The sequence below is a fragment of the Ursus arctos genome, unplaced genomic scaffold (assembly GCF_023065955.2).
Source record: "Ursus arctos isolate Adak ecotype North America unplaced genomic scaffold, UrsArc2.0 scaffold_13, whole genome shotgun sequence".
Taxonomy (NCBI): Eukaryota; Metazoa; Chordata; class Mammalia; order Carnivora; family Ursidae; genus Ursus; species Ursus arctos.
In genome coordinates, this window is record NW_026622797.1 from 42,895,800 (window position 1) to 42,915,047 (window position 19,248).

Below are 19,248 nucleotides of genomic sequence, written 5' to 3' on the forward strand. Positions count from 1 at the left end.
GCTCCTAGTCTGCACTCCTCAGAGCCTGAAGTGAAGCCCTATCAGCAGCTGTGCCACTCATGCTAGCTGCCATGTAACCCTGACCCTCCCTGCTCCCACTCAGACCTGGAATGCGCTTTCTCACTCTGTGATCCCTGAAAGGTACCATCTCCACTTATAACCCATTCCCCAGAACTACAGAACTGGGATGCTGTGCTGTACCATCTCTCACTTGTAAAGTTACCCTGCCTAGCGTTTAAGGTGGGAGTCTCAACCCAGGCTGTTGGGTTGAGTCCTTGATACTTAATGTAGCTATCATCAGACCTACCCTACTGCCTCCACATACTTCCAAGGCCATGCCTGGCACCAGCCTAAAGCTATTACTATGAGGAATCCCTACTCCGTGATTAGATGCCCTTCCAGACTCGTTGAATCCAGACTCGCTGTTGCTCCCTCTTGGATATTGGGCTGGGACCAGTGCCTCTCAAACTATCTACCGATAGTTTCTTTCAATTCATTGCAGGCAATACTTTTGTGGAATGCAATTTTAAAAACCAGCTACTAGAAAAATAAAATGGCAAAACCCAAAAACTTACCAAAATACATGACCCCATTTTTAATATTAGAAGGAAAGATATGAAAGTTCTATCTATAGATATTTCTAAATGCTTCTCTTGATTTCTGCTCATGTCACATTCTGGTTACACAGTTTCTGAATCAGCACAGGTCCTGGCACCACACTCTGGCTGGCTGCTGTCCTCCTGGCCGTCTGTCTAGTTCACGCAATACCCCTATGTCTCTTCTGCCCTGGTGAGCAGATCCCTTTCTTGAGACATCTTTTAAATAACCTCTTGTAAAACAAGTATTAAATAGCCACAGTGTTGCAGGCACTGTTGGGTACTTTCTCCAAAATAATCTAATCTCCCTCTTCCTGATCTTGGTCCAGATTCTGTCCAAATCACAGCACTTCCCTCCCCCTGCCTCTGTCCCATTTAGACTCCTTTCTCCTCTCTCCTAAATGGCTATGGTAGCCCCTAACTTGTCCCCCACACCCCGGTACCTCCCCTCTCTATAATCTGTCCTACAGATTGTGCTTAGAATATCAGGGTTAGGCACATCTCTAATCATGTGCTTTCTCTACTCAATAACCTGCAATAGTAATAACCCACAGAGTGAAGTCTAACTCCTCATTGGAGCACCTAAGGGTGCCCATTGTCTGACTCCATCCTACAATTCTTTTTTTTTTTTTAAGATTTTATTTATTTATCTGACAGAGAGAGAGACAGCCAGTGAGAGAGGGAACAGAAGCAGGGGAAGTGGGAAAGGAAGAAGCAGGCTCTCAGTGGAGCAGGGAGCCTGATGTGGGGCTCAATCCCAGGACCCCAGGATCACGCCCTGAGCCAAAGGCAGACGCTTAACAACTGAGGCACCCAGGCGCCCCTCCATTCTACAATTCTAATCTTACTCCATTCTACTGCCTTTTTTACTTCCACATAATATTGTCAAACTGGACACTTACTCCTCTTACTAAATAGTAATTACCCAAGACTTGGTTTCATCCTTCCTACTACCCCCTTCTTACACATGTTCCTTTCCTACCCATCTGCCACAGATTGAAAGTTTATGTCCCCCCAAAGTTCATGAGTTGAAGCCCAAATGCCCAATATGATGGCATTTGGAGGTGGGCTCTTCAGAAGGTAGTCAGATTTAGATGAGGTCACAAGGAGTGGAGTCCCCATGATGGAATTAGTACCCTTATAAGAAGAGACAGGAGAGAGATTGCTCTCTTGCTCTAAAAATCAAAAATACGAGAAGATGGCTGACTGCAAATCAAGAAGGCCCCCACTAGCCACTCAATCGGCTGGCACTCTGATCTCAGAATTCCCAGCCTCCAGAACTGTGAGACATGAATGTCTTTTGTTTAAGCCACCCAGTCTATGGTATCTTGTTATAGCAGCCCTCGCTAAGACATATCTCTCAATGCCAAGGGAAAATGCCATCCCTGAACCCTCGTGCCCTGTCTCCCACCTAGTGTGGGCTCTCCATCCTCTGTAGTCTTATAAAAGCACTAAGCTGTATGACCACAAAAATCGGTTTCTCTACCAATAAAAACATGATAATATAACCACTTTTGTTATTATAACACCTGATATAAATTTTATAATATAAAATATATACTTTATAAAGTAAAATTTAAGAATTTGATCCACTGTCTAAATGCTAATTTTAATTCAAACACTCTCATTAGGTTGTATCAAATTATATAATAAGGCATGCAGTCCAACTCATCTGCATGCTGTTGTCCTATTTTAAATTTCTCTTGCCTGCAACGCATGACCATGTGTTCAAGGTCCCTTAAAGCTGTATATGCACTTATCGGAATGTTCATATTATCAGGAAATTCTATTATCTTTTTTTGTTTGTTTTCTTGTTTTCAGGAAATTCTATCTTCTTGATTTACATGGCATTGACCTTTGATAGGTTCACCCTGCAATGGCAGGATGAGATTCAAATCTATCCTCCTTTTTCTCCTAAAATTCTGAAGGTAGATAAACATTAATGGCTAGTCCTCCTTTTTCTTTTTTTTAAAGTCCTAGGTGAAACAAACTGTATTGTATTCATCAAGAAAGATCTACCTCTGGACTCTGTGTACACTTCAGGTAATTTTATTATGGGTTCAGACTTCCTCTGGAGTAGTTCGCCTACAGGTGATACAGCTAAATTATGGGGTTTTTGTACACATCTGTTAGATCAACTTGAAAATCTAATCATTTTTCAGAGGTGATGTATGTTACCGTTATTTCTACTTTACTTAAATTGCCCCCTTGATAAATTACATTGAAAGGGTAATAACAGTTAGAAACTCTACCAATGGCACCCAAGAGTCCTCTTCAGCCCATACCTGTCTGGTTCACTGTTACGATCCTGCAGTGCCCAACACATAGGAAGAACTCAGTAAATATTCATTGAATGAATGAATGAATGAATGAATGAATGAATGGGAAACTAGTAAAGTATTTGTCTTATACAATGGATCAGTACTTTTGCTATCTCAAAATCAGAAATGATTAGGAATTGTAGCCCTGTAACTCTAAATCTGGACATAAGTAGATTGATCTGGTTTTTAAAATCCCTTTAGTGTTTACTCAGTTGTAGTAGTTTTCCCTAATTAATTTTTAAAATGGCAAGAACTGGTGGTACATAATATCAGAACTTGCAAAATGGTACTTAAGGTATTTTTTTTTAACCTTCACAGAGTGACATGCATAAATTTTCTTCAGACAACGGCACCTGGGTGGCTCAGCCCCTTAAACAGTGAAGTGTCTGCCTTCCGCTCAGGTCATGACCCCAGGGCCCTGGGGGGGGGGCCTGCTCCCCCCTCTCTGCCTGCCCTCCACCCACTTCTGTGAGAAGGCTTGCTCCCTCTCTCTCTCCGCAATCTCTCTCTCAAATAAATAAATAAATAATAAAATCTTTAAAAATTTTTTCTTCAGGGAAAGTTTGGAATTTAAATCCAATAGAAAACAATATTTAAAAAATTTTAATAATAGTATTCTTAAACAAATTACATTCACTGCCACTGACTGAGGCATGACATTTTTCTAAGAAAACACTAAGACATACTCATTTTTATTGTTTTCTTTGGCATTTCCTATGAAATTTCTCCTTAACTGCTGTGCATGCATAAGGTCAAAATGATAGAATGAGCAGTTTAATATGGATTGCATATTGAACAACTGAGTTATATGACTCTAGTATCTAGGCATTGGTAGGCACACAATTAGACACTATTCATAAAAATTCTGGTTACAGATTATAATGTTTCACTCTCAGTAGCAGAACACATGCCATGTTACCCAGTTAGACTTTGAGGTCCTTCAGGCCAAGAATAATGTTTGTCATGTATGCGTCCTCCAGAAGAGCGCTGCGTCCGTAGTGATTAAGAACAAGTAAATGTTGAAACCATCAACCGGGTATAAAAGAACCAATGGAATGGGAGAAAATATTTGTAAACCATAATCTAATAAGGGGTTAATACCCAGAATACAGAAAGAACTCCTACAACTCAACAACTAAAAAACCCCAAACAATCCAATTTAAAAATGAGCAAAGGTCTTAAATAGACATTTCTCCAAAGACATATGAATGGTCAAAAAGCTTACGAAAAGCTGCTCAATAACACTGATCATTAGAGAAATGCCAATCAAAACCACAATGAGAAGTCACTTCACACCCCTTAGGACGGCCACTATACACACACACACACACACACACACACACACACAAAGTAATGAGTGTTGGCAAGAATGTGGAGAAATTGGAAGTCTTATACACTGTGAGTGAGAATGTAAAATGGTGCCACCGCTATGAAAAACTCCAAAAAATAAAAATAGAATCACCATATGATCCAGCAATCCCACTTCTGGGTACATATCCCAAAAAATTGAAAATAGGATCTTGAAGACATATTTTCACATTCGTGTTCATTACAGCTTTATTCACAATTGTCAAGGGATGGAGGCAAGCTAAATGTCCATCAACAGATAAATGGATAAAGAAAATGTGGTGTATACATCCAGTGGAATATTATTCAGCCTAAAAAAGGCAGGAAATCCTCTCAGATGGTACAATGTGGATGAACCTTGAGGACATTATGCTAAGGGAATTAAGCCAGTCATAGAAAGACAAATACGACATAATTCCATTTATATGAGGTATCCAGAAGAGTCAAACTCTTAGAAACCAAAAGTAGAATGGTGGTTGCCAGGGTCAGTATGGAAGGGAGAAAGGGGAGTTGTTTAATAGATTCAGTTTCAATTTTTCAAGATGATAAAATTCTAGACATATGTTGCATGACAATGTGCATACAAATAACATTACTGTACTATACACTTAAAACTGCTTAAGATGGTAAATGTTATGTCATGTGGTTTGGCCATTAAAAGCAAGAATAAATGAATGTATACTTGTATATGTTCATGCCACAGTCAAGAAATACGCCAGATATTTGTGAGGTAATTTTCCATGTGGCTATTAGGGTTGAACTGCCTAAGCATACTTTTTTTTTAGAAACATAATCAAGAATGAATGTGTTTGAAAAATGTACAGTGAATGCTCATTGGCCTGAACTCGAATGAGAAAGCTGAACTAAAAACTGGTGGTGGTATTTTCACATTCTTCATTCTACTTTTATGAGAAATGGCAATTAAATAATAAATCAGCTCTTGCATTAGGTAACTTTAGAACTATATGGGCAGCCAACTCAATTTCCTGTATTATCTACATCCACAGCAGTGTACAGGAAAAACAGACTTCTATTATGATGGCCCTGGACTCTGAAGGATCTTGAGACGGTGAAAGCTCAAAGGAAAATTACACAAAGATGCATCCATTTTCTTACACATTAATTACTTGGAAATATATTATCTCTATCCCAAGTAAACACAATGTCCCTTTAATACAAATGCTCATTTCTCCAAGCCCTGTGTATATAACACAAGTATACAGGATGATCTTTTATTTTCATAACTTTGTCCTTCAGTTAAAAATAAATGCATTCTTCGACATCCTTTGTTTACTACTGATCTTAGAAATGTCTGTTTTTAATCACACCACCCGGTTCAATCTGGAATGCTGTGTATCAATTATCCTCATTACTAGTTGGTCTTCCCTTTCATTCTGACATCCGTTAGAAGAAGCAGCTTGAGGAAGAGCTTCACTATCAATTGTTCAACAAGAGCCGTCTGACTTGATAGAAAAGGATCATCTAAATTATATGTCTTCAGCAGCTGTACCTAATACTTAGTTCAAGCATAATCTTGTTCCTTGGCAGCCATTCCGTTAGTTCACCATGTTCTGTCCACCTTATTTAATGACTCATAAAAGGTATGTACACATATTGTCCTATCTTATACGGTAACTTCCCACGTGGACGTTGATTTTATTTAGGCTTGCTAGCAATGCTCTTATGTATCCTCCTTAATGTTTCTTGGTTTTCAACTCAAAATTTTTTCAGAAATTTTAAAGTTAATAAAATGAATCAAAATGTAAGTTGGAAATCAGTTCTAAATCAAATGAACGGATGACCCAGCGTCACACTAGTGGATCCGTTCTAACGATTAAATATCCCCACCACAAAACTCAAAAAGGCAGAAACCCCTTTATAATGAGACAACCCAATGAATCTCTTGTTGGGAAGAAAGTGGGTCAAGACTAGAAATTCACAGTTATTTTTGTTAAGATCTGAAAATAATATTCGACTTGGAAAAGATAAAACCGCATACATGCAAAACACAAAATAAGCTATTACTTGTTTTTCACAAACATTTTATTAAGTAATCATTTTAGAGGAGCAAATCTTCAGATACTATAGAGACCAGCATCTACTCCTCTATCTTTCTAAGAAACCTACCAGTTTTCAGCAGTTTTTGTGAAAGGTCATCAACCGTTGCCCTTGAAGTGTTTTCTTTTTTGTCATATCCTGCTTGCCTGTGACAGGGTAATAAATACTACTCCGTGCTAAGAAATAAACGAGGAAGAGTTTGCCATATTTTTTTCATGCTCGAACCAATACATTATTCTAAATCTTTGAGAATTAAAGAAGTAACAATTATCTCAGCATTAGAATCATCTTGGATTTCTTGCATCCCACTGCCAAAACAAATTTGAATACCACAGGGAGAAAAATGTGACACATCCCATTAACTGGTTTCAAAAAATTACCTAGCACCTCCTCTTTCACCAAAATCTTGGATACTCTTAGATTCTAATCTCATTGCTTTACAGAAAGTGAGTCATCAGTGAGATGCCCTAACTGTCATGTACAAAATGCAGCTATTCCAACTCTACAACCTGTAGAGAAAGGGGAAAGGATGAGAAGCTATACTGAGGAGAGTACAATGATGCAGGATAATGTCAGGCAGATTTCATCACCATAACACTACATTTTTATTCTATGCTTCTTGAGAGCAAGTCCCTTTAATTAATTATTAATCAGCTCTTTTCTTTTTACCTATCCTTGGGTAGATATAGATAGCATATGTGTTTGCATTTCTTCCTCTGGGTTGGCAGGTAGCTATTGTTACAGACTTCCACCAGGGGCAGGCAAATCACGGGGCTTGCGCTGCTCATGGTCTCCTGCTCCCCATCTCACTGCACCATCCTCAGTGTTAGCGCTGCCCCTTTGGCCCAAAGCGATGCTAAGAGCTAACTAACAGTGATGCAATGTCCCATTCTGTCACTGAAGAGACTACTGGCCAGCTCACAGCAATAGAATGCTGCCAACCATATATCTGCATGCCAAAAAAAGGAGGATATTTTTTTATATTGGCTCCAAACTTCCAGATTTGCAACCTCACTTTCTGCTAACAGCTAAGTTGCTACATGCCAGAAGCAGATGAAAAAAAAGCAACTAAAACTCAGAGGACAATAAGTTGATAAAGCAATGCAGGTGAAGGATACAGAAGTATTAAGGGAAAAGGAAGAGTAAAAGAAGAAGAAAAGGAAGGGGGGAAATGATTTTAAGCTTTGAGAAAATGAACAAAGATGCTTATGATTTGGCCCCAGTGGGCCTGCCTGATAGCCATTACTGACTGGTCCAACCTACCTGAAGGATTCAAACTAGAGGGGAGCCACACCTACGTGCTGGCACAAGATCTCTAAAATTCCACTTTCCTCCTGCATTATTGCTTGAAGAGCCCAGTCACTCAACAGCACTACCAATTCCCTCCTGTTGACATAATCATGGTGCAGAAGCCAAGCTCATCAACATGCTAATGAAATTATTCCATCGAGATTTTTATATTTAATCTGCCCTTTTTTCAGTCTCCATACCAAAGATGCTCCTTCTCAAAAGAAATATTTTCTTCTTGTCCCTTTAAGTATAAGGAAAGACCACTAACTCAACACAAAATATTATATTGAAAATTCTGAAGAATTTTGAAAGGTAACTAAATGGTTTAGTTGAAGTGGAAAGGCTATAACCCTAGGTAGGTCCCATTCACAGATGGGCCTGAGATGACATGTCATTGACCCAATCTTTCTAAGTTCTTCCTCTATAAATTAGGAATAGTACAACTCATGTCACGCAGATCACTGAAGGCTTAATAAAACACAAAGTTCTGGGGCACCTGGGTGGCTCAGTTGTTAAGCGTCTGCCTTTGGCTCAGGGCGTGATCCTGGCGTTATGGGATCGAGCCCCACATCAGGCTCTTCCACTGGGAGCCTGCTTCTTCCTCTCCCACTCCCCCTGCTTGTGTTCCCTCTCTCGCTGGCTGTCTCTCTGTCAAATAAATAAATAAAATCTTAAAAAAAAACACACACACACAAAGTTCTACTCATGATGTACCACGACTTCATTTGCTTATGATGCTACCACGGACCCACCTCAGACAACAAAAATCTGCTGAAGAAATAAATTCGTGTAGAGCTTTATATCCGCCCAAGTGTTTTCTTTAGTATCATCTCAGGACAACAGCGGTAAGGCAAGTATTGTAAGACACATCTTACAAATGCAGAAACCGAGTCTCAGGGAGATGTGCAGATCTGCCCCAAGCCACATGGCTAGTTACTGGCTGAGAAATGATGACAACCAAGTCTCCTCAGTGATCTTTGTATTCGGGACGCTAGGATTCATTAAATATCAAGAAGTAACCTGCACAGAATCAATAATAACTTGTAATCAAGCAAAGGTAAATGAAAGAGTGCACCAGGATTTTTTCCAGTTTGATGAGAGATATTAATATTTAACATACTCTGCTTAAAAATTTAAACATCCAATGCCAAGATATTTACAATTCAAAAAACCACAGGTGTTCATGAAGAATAGGAAACCTATATAATATGTACTAAGCCAACATCTTCTTGATTCGACTTCTGGTCACTGTCTTTTAAATGTAATATTTTGGAAGGTGTTATCCTAAGCTACAACTCGAAGAAAAGTAGAGGCTTGACTTTCTATTACCAACTCCTGTTCACTCAGCATGAATTTCTTCCTGTTTGCTACTAAATGGAAACATACTGAAGTACCCACAAGTAAGCTAATACATACACGTTAAGTCTTCGCACGGGACTCGAGTGTTTTGGGATTTGTTATACCTGAATTAAACCATACTCTATCTTTTAAGCTTCTGTACATACTTTGTGCACCCACTACAGCTTAAAGCCCCACAGAGTTCTATGTGAATTCCTTATAGCTCTATGGGAAGCCTCGGCCACCCAAAGCAGTGCCACACAGAAACCTGTATGAACAGAGCGACCTTAAGAGTTACCCGTACAGATGCATCAAAAAAGCACACACGCACTCAAATAAAAACACACGAAACCAATTCTCCGATCTTTTAAGCGTCAGCTCTTCAACCATTTCAAGTTACCTAAGTAGACAAAGTCCCTTTCACGTAACAGTTAAGTCAGGGGCACCAGGGGCCCCATCTTCACGTCAACCCGGGTTCTCAACCTAAAACGCCTTGTCCTTGATCCATTCACTGCGCAGATTCCAGCACTGGAGGCGCCGGCGATCTGCGCTCGCCTCCTCTGGCTTTAGCCCGCTTTGGAATCACCGGGCCCCTCCTGCTCACACCCTTCTCGCAACATTTTTGCACTTTGCGTGGGTCTGATCCAGGCCTCTAGCCTCCCGTTCCCGGGTCCCAGCCTGGACGAGTCTGAGCGGCAATTGGAGCGTCAGACAGAAGTGGGTCCCCCGCCTGCCTGCCCGGGCTGTCGCCACGACTCCATCCCCGGGCGTGGAGGTTGGAGCCATCCGGCCGGGGCGGGCGACAGCGCGAGGCCGGCGACTTGCTAGCCATCCCCGCACCCGCGCGTCTTCCCGCCTCCGCCCGGGCCACCCTCGGGTCGCCCCTGTCCCCTGGGCGCAAAGCTCGGGTCCGAGTGGGTAAGGCGAGTGAGGCAACACGCGTGTGCGAGGGTGTGAGTGCAGACACGCAGCAGCCGGGCAGCAAACCCCGCCTCTCCCCGAACTCCCGCCTCGGACCTGCCGGCAGCCCGGGCGCCCCAGGGCTCCCCGCTCTGGGACAAAGCTGCCACGGCCTCCCCGCAGGCGCGGGGCGCGTCGTCGCCGGGTCTCCTCAGTCTCCCTCGGCCGCGACTCCGTCCCAAGGCGCCTCCGGGCCGCCGGGGGTCCGGGGGAGACCCGGGGCCCGGCTCCCGCAGCCCTCGCCCCGCGTCCCCGCCGCCGCTCACCTGTTCAGCACTTTGCGGATCCTCTGGCGTACGCCAGCCCGGGAGGAGGCGGACAGGCTACCGCCGCCGCCGCCGCTGCCCTCGGCCGGCAGGTTCTCGATGGTGGTCACCACATGGTTCGGCGGGGCCGGCGGCGGCGGCTGCAGCTGCTGCTGCGGCGGCTCGGGGGGGATCATCGCGTCGGAGGCGGCGGCGCGGCGGCGATCAGAACGCAGCCGGGCGCATCGTGCGCCGGCTCGGGCCCGGGAACGCGCAGAGGACCCGGCCGGGCGGCCGCGGCCCGGGGAGGCGGTGCTGCCTGCGAAGCGGCGAGGCGGGGAGGTACCCGCCGCTACGGCCACCGCCGCCGCCCAGCCCGCCACTCACTCCTCTCCCGTCCCGGTGCGCGTCCCCCTCGCCGTCGCCGCCGTCTCCCGCCCCGGCTCTTCCCGAGCTGCGTCTCCAAGTCCTGGCACACCCCGCGAAGTGGCCGGGAAGGGGGTCGCGCGCGGCCGCCGAGCTGCCCGTCGGCTCAGTAGACCCCCACGGAGAGAGGGGATGGGGCTCCGGGCTTTGCCTTCTCTCCCGGCTCCCTGGTCTTCTCGGGGCGAGCGGCGCAGTTGTGCTGGCGCCGCCTCAGCCTGTCCCCCGCTCTCTCGGAAAGCTGCCGTCTGTGTCTCACGGAGTGAGAGACCGAGAGTGAACCCGGAGAGCCGGGCGGGGGCGCCGCGGCGGCGGCGGCGGCGGCGGCGGCGAAGGGGGGCCAGGGCGGGGACACGCGCGCTCGGCCTTCGCCAGAGGGCGCTCCCGAGGCGCCTCCTTGCCCCGACCCGCCTCTCCCGGATCCGCAGGAGGCCCTACCTAGCTCGAGGTTGCGATGATGGTTTTGTTTTATTTTTTGTTTTGTTTTGTTTTGGTTGTTTATTGTTCGCATGAAGCTAGGGGTAGACCCTTCCTCTTTAATTGGAGGGGACTCCCCGCTCCCGCCGCGACACCGCGGAACCTTAGCACTACCTTCCCGGGACAGCGCCAGGACACTAGGACAAGGCTCTGGCCCCAGTTAAAAACGCAAACTCCAGTATCCTACTACCCCAACACTCACCATAACAGGCCTGGAGGAAATTGGAGGAGAAACAACTTTGCACAAAGAATTCATTCTGGAAACTGGAAAAAGCACGTCACACCAACTCAACGTCTCCGTTTTGCAGCGCTGTGAAGGGAGCGTAGGCAGATTCGACTTCCAATTGTGCCTCTAAAACTTACCTGCAGAGGTTCCCTAAGCAATTTTTGTACTTAACATTGTGAGACACATTCTCCTTTGTGCAACGGAGACTGCGTGTGTCTTTCTCCCCGTGGTGCTGTAAGAGTTAAATGAGGTAAACCACCCAGCAGGCGGCTGTGAAGGCTTCTTCACTGGGGCTCTGACCAGAGGTTCTCCACTCACAAAAGGGAAAGCCCCTGAGAATCTGGCACAGAAACCTTAGACCTAAACAAGACCGCATTTCTCCCAAAGGAAAACTGATTTCCTGTCCCAGGTATCTCTTACCCCGATTGCTCCAGATTCCAGTTAATAACTGACTCTTCGGAGAGTTATATTTTTCACATTTTCCTTTATCTAGATTGCCTGGATAGGAATCCTACTGTGAAAAATGATAGGCATCTTGAAAATTTTTCCATTTTAGTGCAGCGTGTGGAATTATTTGCCCTGAATATGGTTAAAAGGTAAGTATGTTTACAGAAAGGCATGCTAAAACCACCATTGAATCCAAATGCACAAATAAAAAATACTGGTGGTTTGCCAAGGAGAATGGGGTTGGAGGAAAAAAATAACATTCCAGAAAGGAATGGACAATGTCTGATTAACCAAAGGGAGAAGGGAGGATGAGAAGATGAGATTCATTGTTTGGTTAAGAAGTTGCCTTCCTTTTAGCAATATTGGGAGCCCTTTTTTTAATTATCAAAAATTTGAAGAAACAGCTGTCAAAAAAAAGTCTCCAATCTGTATTTCAATTTATGTAAAACCCAGTTACTACCTGAAATATCCCTGAGGTCTTTTTTCTACAAAACTTAACCCAAATTAGAGCATTTTCCCTTTTATAATTAACATGCTGCCATGTCCTTTCTCAAGAACCTTTCACTGTGAGATTTTTGCCACCTCAGTTTTGTACCAGACACTCTGAAGAACTGTTGCAAACAGGATCAAAGCTTGTAACCTCATGGGCATTAAGATTCTAATAGTTCACGATGAGTGTGTCCTTGGGGGACCCACCAAATGTAGGAGATATTAATAAAATGCACTTCATCTCAACCTGGCAGCAAATCATGGTAGGAATCTCTCTGTTACGACGACATTTGTGGTCATTTCACGTGTCTGCCATGAAAGACTGGGTGCTTCAGTGCCCTCTTCCTTAACATTTGGCTTGCTTCCTTTTGAATGTTTTTGGAACATCACAACTCGGTGCTGTATCTGCATTCCAGTGTCTGCATTTGTGTCCGGTCATTTCTCCAGATGGACTGTTGAACCCAAATTATCTAAATCTCCGCTGAGTCAGAAAGGAAAAAAGCCAGGATAGGAGAGGAACAAGATGAGACATGTAAAATTTCAACTTATGTTTGCATTATTCTTTCTTGTAAAGGGGTTACAGCCTCAGGTCCATTCTGACCCTTCAAATCTGTGCTTCACGCTCCTCTCCTAAAAAGTAGCAGAATAGTATTTGAGAGGTAAGGAAACAGGTGTTAAAAGTACAGGTGTCAGAGTGGTGAATCCGACATGAAATTAAACAAAAGAGATGTGGGGAAGGCCTATTTCCCTTTTCCCTGCTGCCTCCTTGGCTTCAAAATCCATCTTCCATGAGCTCGGAACAAAAGGAAAGGGGATGAAGGCAATAGGCTGTGGATGTGTATGTAGTGTTTTAGCTGGAGCGTGTGGATTCCAGGATCACACTTGCTGCTCAGTTCACCCCTCTGACCAGGTGTGCTTAGTGGTGCCACACCATTGCAAAATTTCTATTCCACTCTTACTATCGCACCATCTAACTTTCACTTAACCCAGTGCTAGCTCTGTTGGATCCCGTTAGGAAGAGGAAGTTGACTATCAGTTACACCCTTTTTAATGGTGCTCATTTTGAAGACATTTCCGCTCAGGTAGGGAAGAGTGGGGTTTGGCGTGTGTTTTAGTCCTCAGAGTCACCAGGCATTTTGACTCATCTGTTTTGCATAGACTGCACCTGTGTGTTGTATTGGATAAAAGCTTCACAGTCATGCTCCAGAAGTGACTGATGATTCTCTCCAAATTGCTGAGCAGTCACCTGGACTTGCTTGTGTTGCTCCAAATGCCCAGTTGGCCCATCTGCTCTCCCCATGCCATTCTCTTCTCTTTTGCTTTCCCTCCTAAGTCTTGTTGAATCTACTCAAAACACACTACTAAACACATGGCACCCAGAATGATAGAGCATCCAAGTTTTGATTCACATGATTGAATACATACAGGAGAGAAGAAAACAACGCTGGTGGGAAACTTATGGAGACGGGAGAGGAAAAGGAGCAGAATGGGTAGGTCTTTACATTTAGATCTGAGCAATGGATCAAATAATGAGGAGGTCACACTGGCAGAACCTCAGCAGGCTCCTCATCATTAAAGATGGTCTGTAGATGGTCCTGGTGACTATGAAAAATATGCCCAGGGCAGGGAAACAGACAGTAGGCAACAGGTTTCAAAGACTGTTCACACCCCTCTTCTGTTTATTTGGGTAATTTTTTTTCTTTTGTGTTTTGGAAACATATTTCTTCGGGGGGAAATCTGAATATGGTTTGTAGGTTTATAATTGACCTTTCTTGATAAGAGACCTGCAGTGCTAGAGAAGGAGATTAGTGTTATTAGTTGTGAATAAGGGCTAATTTTCCAGGATCAGACTACATTATGATAGGTTAAAAATGTCTAAGTATTATTTGCCAAGTGTTCCCTTTCCCAAAGCAAAGGATGGCATATCTCTGTCATGGTGACCTGTTAAATCCCTGACAACAGAAAGTTTGCCTTATTCAGCAAGGGCGCTCATTCAGTAGTACCAGTTTCCTCGGGATTATTTTAAGATCTCCAGATATTAGCCAAAATATATGTGAATGATTTCTGCCTTAGTCAGTTTAAGCTCCTGTAACAAGATGCATAGACGTAACAAACATTTATTTCTCACTTCTGGGAAGTCCAAGATCAAGGCACCAGCAAATTCCATGTCTGGTAAGAGCCTTCTTCCTGGTTTGCAAATGGTCACCTTCCTGCTCTATCTTCACAGGGTGGAGAAAGATCACTAATACCATTCCTGAGGGCTTTACCTTCATTACCTAATTGTCTCCCAAAGACCCACCTCCAAATACTATCACACTGGGGATAAGGGTTTCAACATATAAATTGGTGGAGAGGGGGGAGGTGGACACAAACATTCATTTGCTAGGAATGCCCCAGAAACACTATTTTATTTTTATTTTTCTTAAGATTTTATTTATTTATTTGACAGAGAGAGACAGTGAGAGAGGGAACACAAGCAAGGGGAGTGGGAGAGGAAGAAGCAGGCTCTCCAGGGAGTAGGGAGCCCGATGCAGGGCTTGATCCCAGGACCCTGGGATCATGACCTGAGCCGAAGACAGACACTTAAGCGGCTGAGCCACCCAGGTGCCCCCTCACTATTTTATTTTTTTCATTTTATTTTATTTTGGTAGCATATATGATAATTTATTATTTTGATTTGTTGGAATATTACCACACAAATTTATATACAGTTTTAAGAAAATATTATAGAGAAGTTGTATTGCAACTTTTAATTCCACGTAAAGAAGAGACAGAGCCAATGACTCCCCAACAATAATTTCTTTAGTAGTCTGATGTAAAAAACCACAGAAGACGTTCTTAACTGGTATGAATTAGATTCTAAATGCATTCTCTATCATATAAGACATGGAGAAAAACAAAAAAAAAATCCATAAGTTTACCATTTGCAAGAGGGGTTTATGTAATTTCAATAATCTCTTATCTAGGCATTTAACAGCATTATAAATTCAAAATTTTTGTGGGAACTAAGCGAAGAAATAATATTCCTTAGAGGGAATACAAAGTTTATTCAAACATTTAAAGTAATTTAAAATAATCAGTTATACCACATTCACTATTTTAAATACAGATATCAATTATCTCTGAATAGGGCGGCAAAATCCTCATATAAACCTCATTTATCATTTTTAACTGACGACATCAATAACCTCTCCCTCTAAACACATTAATTCACAAAAATATTGATGCAAAGCTTTCGTAAAATTGTAGTGAATTTAAATACTGACTTGTCGGTGGAATTTATATCCTGACTTGTCAGTGACGAGCTGGGAAGAAACTATGTTATAGTAGAATTCTACTATGTTATAGGAAAAGAAATCTCAGCTCCAAATTTTCCAAATTCAGTTCTATTGACTTGGCTTCGTTAGTTTTAGTCAGTTCTTAAAACTTTCTGAGCATCAGTTTTCTAATCAATAAAAATGAGGATAATCATGTACACTCTACAGGACACACACAGACTAGCAAATGCTGTGTATAAAGAATCTGGCACAAAAGGTATTTAAAAATAATTGATTCGGATTTGGATATGATGAAGTGGATGGCATTAGAACTAACGGTCCCCATGAATAATTCTAAAAGCTATATTAAATATTAGACAGTAGCCAATCTAAGGCCATGAGCCTTTAGAGAAGAGAAACGTATAAGAAATGAAACACTTTAGACATCAGATGAGCCCCATATACAGCTCAGCTTCACCCCGAGGGCGTTTCCAAACCACAGTTCAGAGAAATAGTGCCCATGAGAGAGTGGTAGTCTCACTGGGTAGAAGAGGCAGATCCCAGAGTTTAGAGCTGGGAAGACCACTGGGATCTGCTGGGGAGGGTTCTAGAAAGAAGGAACCTGGGAGAAGCAGCCTAAAAACTGTGTGAAAACTGCACACAGAGCCAACTCTTGAGAATTACATGGGCACGGCAAAGCTCTGGGAGGCCGGGCAAAGAAAGCTGGAGAGCTGGACAGAGATTTCAGACAGAGCATAGTGTTGGGGGGGCCGAGGTTGGTATGTAGGCCCAGTGATTATAGACAGTATTTGGTGAACTCCTAGGCTTTGGTTGGCCACACCCTAAGCATAAGGGCCATGTCATAGCAGTAAGAGCTATGCCCGAGGACTAAGGACAATGATAGACATTCCCTAAGAGGGCCAAAAACCGAACCTCAGCATGACAACAAGACCATGATTGTCTTCCAGGTTAAATTTTCATGTTCTGTTGAGAAAGATACCATCAACCAAAATCTCTATTGCCTATACTCACAATATCCATCAAGCAGCCAAAAATTACAACAGAGAGAAAGAAGCAGGGAAAAAAGTTACTAATAATCAAGAGCAGGGGTTAGAAATGTTCTCCGTAAAAGAGTAAGTAATAAATATTGTAGACTTTGTAGGCCATATGGTCTCTGTTGCAACTACTCTGCTGTTGCAGTGTGAATGCAGCCGTTGACAATAGGTAAATGACTGCATATGGCTGTGTTTCAATAAAACTTTATCTATACATAAACACTGAAATTTAAGTTTCATATAATTTTCACATGTCAAGAAATATTCCTTTTTGTTTTTTTAAGCCAATTAAAAATGTAAGACCTATTCTAGATTGTATAAGAACAGACTAATATCAGTCACAAACATAGATGCAAAAATGCTCACCAAAACATTAGCAAGCCAACTCCAACAACATACAAAAAGGATTATATACAATGACCAAGTGGGATTTATCCTAGGAACAAAAGGCTGGCCTCACATCTGAAAATCAATTAATGTCACACATCATATTTATCAAATCAGGAACAAATATTCATGAGCATTTGACAAAATCTAACACCCATCCATGATAAAATATTTCAAAAACTGATCATAGAAGGGAATTTCCTGAATCTGAAGGAACATCTAAAAAATAACTACAGTGAAAACCATACGTAATATTTAAAGACTGAATACCCTCCAAGTTCAGGAATAAGACAAGAATATCTGTTCTCACCATTTCTACTCAATGTTGTACTGGAGGATCTAGCCAATTCCATCAGCAAGAAAAAGTATTAAAGTCATCCAGATAGGAAAGAAAAAAGTAAACCTACCTCTATTCGTAGATGGCATAATCCTAAATGTAGAGTATCTTAAGGAATCTACAAAAAAAAACAAAAACAAAAAAACACTATTACAACTAACACACAAATAACACACAAATATACTAAGGTCGCAGAATATCAGATCGATATACACAAAATAGTTGTATTTCTATGCACTAGTCACGAACAATCTGAAAATGAAATTAAGAAATAATTCAACTTACAATAGTATCAAAAAGAATAAAATACTTAGGGTATAAGTTTAACAAAAGTAGTACAAGATGTACATGTGAAAAATGATAAAAGATTGTTGAAATAAATTGACAATAGAATTTTTATATGAACGCATAGGATAAAATCTTTGAGACCTTGAATTAAGCAGTTTTTTGATATGACACTAAAAGCATGGTCCATAAACAAACAAACAAATAAAATTGAACTAAACTTCATCAAAATTCAAACCTTCTGTGCTTCAAAACACATCATTAAGAAATAGAAACACAGGGGTGCCTGTGTGGCTCAGTCAGTTAAGAGTTGGACTCTTGATTTTGGCTCAAGTCATGATCTCAGGGCTGTAAGATCGAGCCCCACGACCAGTCCATGCTTGGCACAGAGTCTGCTTGAGATTCTTTCCCCCTCTCTCTTCCTCCCCTTCTTCTCCTATCCTGGTTCACACTCTCTCTCTAAAATAAATAAATAAATAAACTCTTTAAAAAAAGAAAGAAAGAAATGGAAATACAAGCAACAGATCAGGAGGAAAATATTTTTTGAAGATACATCTAATGCAGGATATATGGATATACAGGTCCAGAATATGTAAAGAATACAACTCAATAAGAAGCAAGCACACCATTCAAAAATAGGTCAAAGATTTGAATAGACATTTCACCAGGGGAGATGTATTAATGGCTAATAAGCATGTAAGAAGATGCTTAATATCATTAGTCAGCAGGGAAATGTAAATAAAAACCACAATGAGGTATCATTTCACACTCACTAGGATGGCTATAATAAAAAACACAATTACTAATGTTGGCAAGATGTGGAGAACAGAAACACCGATACACTGCTGCTGGGACTATAAAATGGTGAACCACTTTGGAAAATAGTTTGGCAATTTCTTAAAAAGTTAAACATAAAGTTACCATGACCTAGAAATCCCACTTCCAGGTATGTACCCAAGAGAAATAAATATGCCATAAACCCACACAGAGACTTGCATTAAATGTTTGTAGAATCATTATTCATAATAGCCCTAAACTGGAAAAAAACTAAAAGTCAATCAACTGGTCAATGGATAGACAAAAATGTGGTAGAGTCATAAAATAGAATATTACTCACCAATAAAAAAGAATAAGCTACTGATACATGCTGAGACGGATGAACTTCAAACACATTCTGCTGAGTGAAGGGAGACAGACCCAAAAGACCACATAACATATGATTCTACTTATATGAAATGTTCAGAATAGGCAAATCTATGGAGATAGAAAGTAAGTTAGTGGGTGCCTGGGACAAGGGTGGGAAGGTAGGATTAACAGCAAATAGTAGGCTGGTCTCCCAAGATGGCTGTTGCTACCAGTGCAGGACTAAAGCATTCGGAGCCAGGGGTCCTGAGTGAGGTGACAGGAGTAGCAGCTGCAAGGCGAGGTGGTAGCCTTCCACTACCAGTCTGAAATGTCGGCGCTAAATGTCCCTCTTCCAGTGGAAAGCCCAACCATGCAGACATCTTGCTCACAAACTAACAGTATGTTTCAGAAGTGGAAATAATTAATCACTGAACAGAAACCCCTTCTCCCCTAGCTGCTCTCAACGTTAGTAAGCTTGCCAGCAAAGCACAGTCAGAAAAAGACGAAAAGCTGAGCCAGGCCTATGCAGTCAGTGCTAGTGTCTCCCTTGAGGGCCAGCAGCTCTTCCAGACCATACACAAGACC

The 19,248-nt window shown here is 42.2% G+C and overlaps 1 protein-coding gene across 1 annotated transcript in view; it reads right to left on the minus strand.

Annotated features, from left to right (window-relative positions):
* Positions 1–10,352, minus strand: part of SLC35F1 (solute carrier family 35 member F1) — a 381,514-nt gene extending 371,162 nt beyond the window's left edge. Inside the window, exon 1 of the mRNA XM_026505215.4 lies at positions 10,177–10,352. Coding sequence (XP_026361000.3) covers positions 10,177–10,352 — 176 coding nt within the window. The remainder of the gene's footprint in view (positions 1–10,176) is intronic.
* Positions 10,353–19,248: the final 8,896 nt, after the last annotated feature.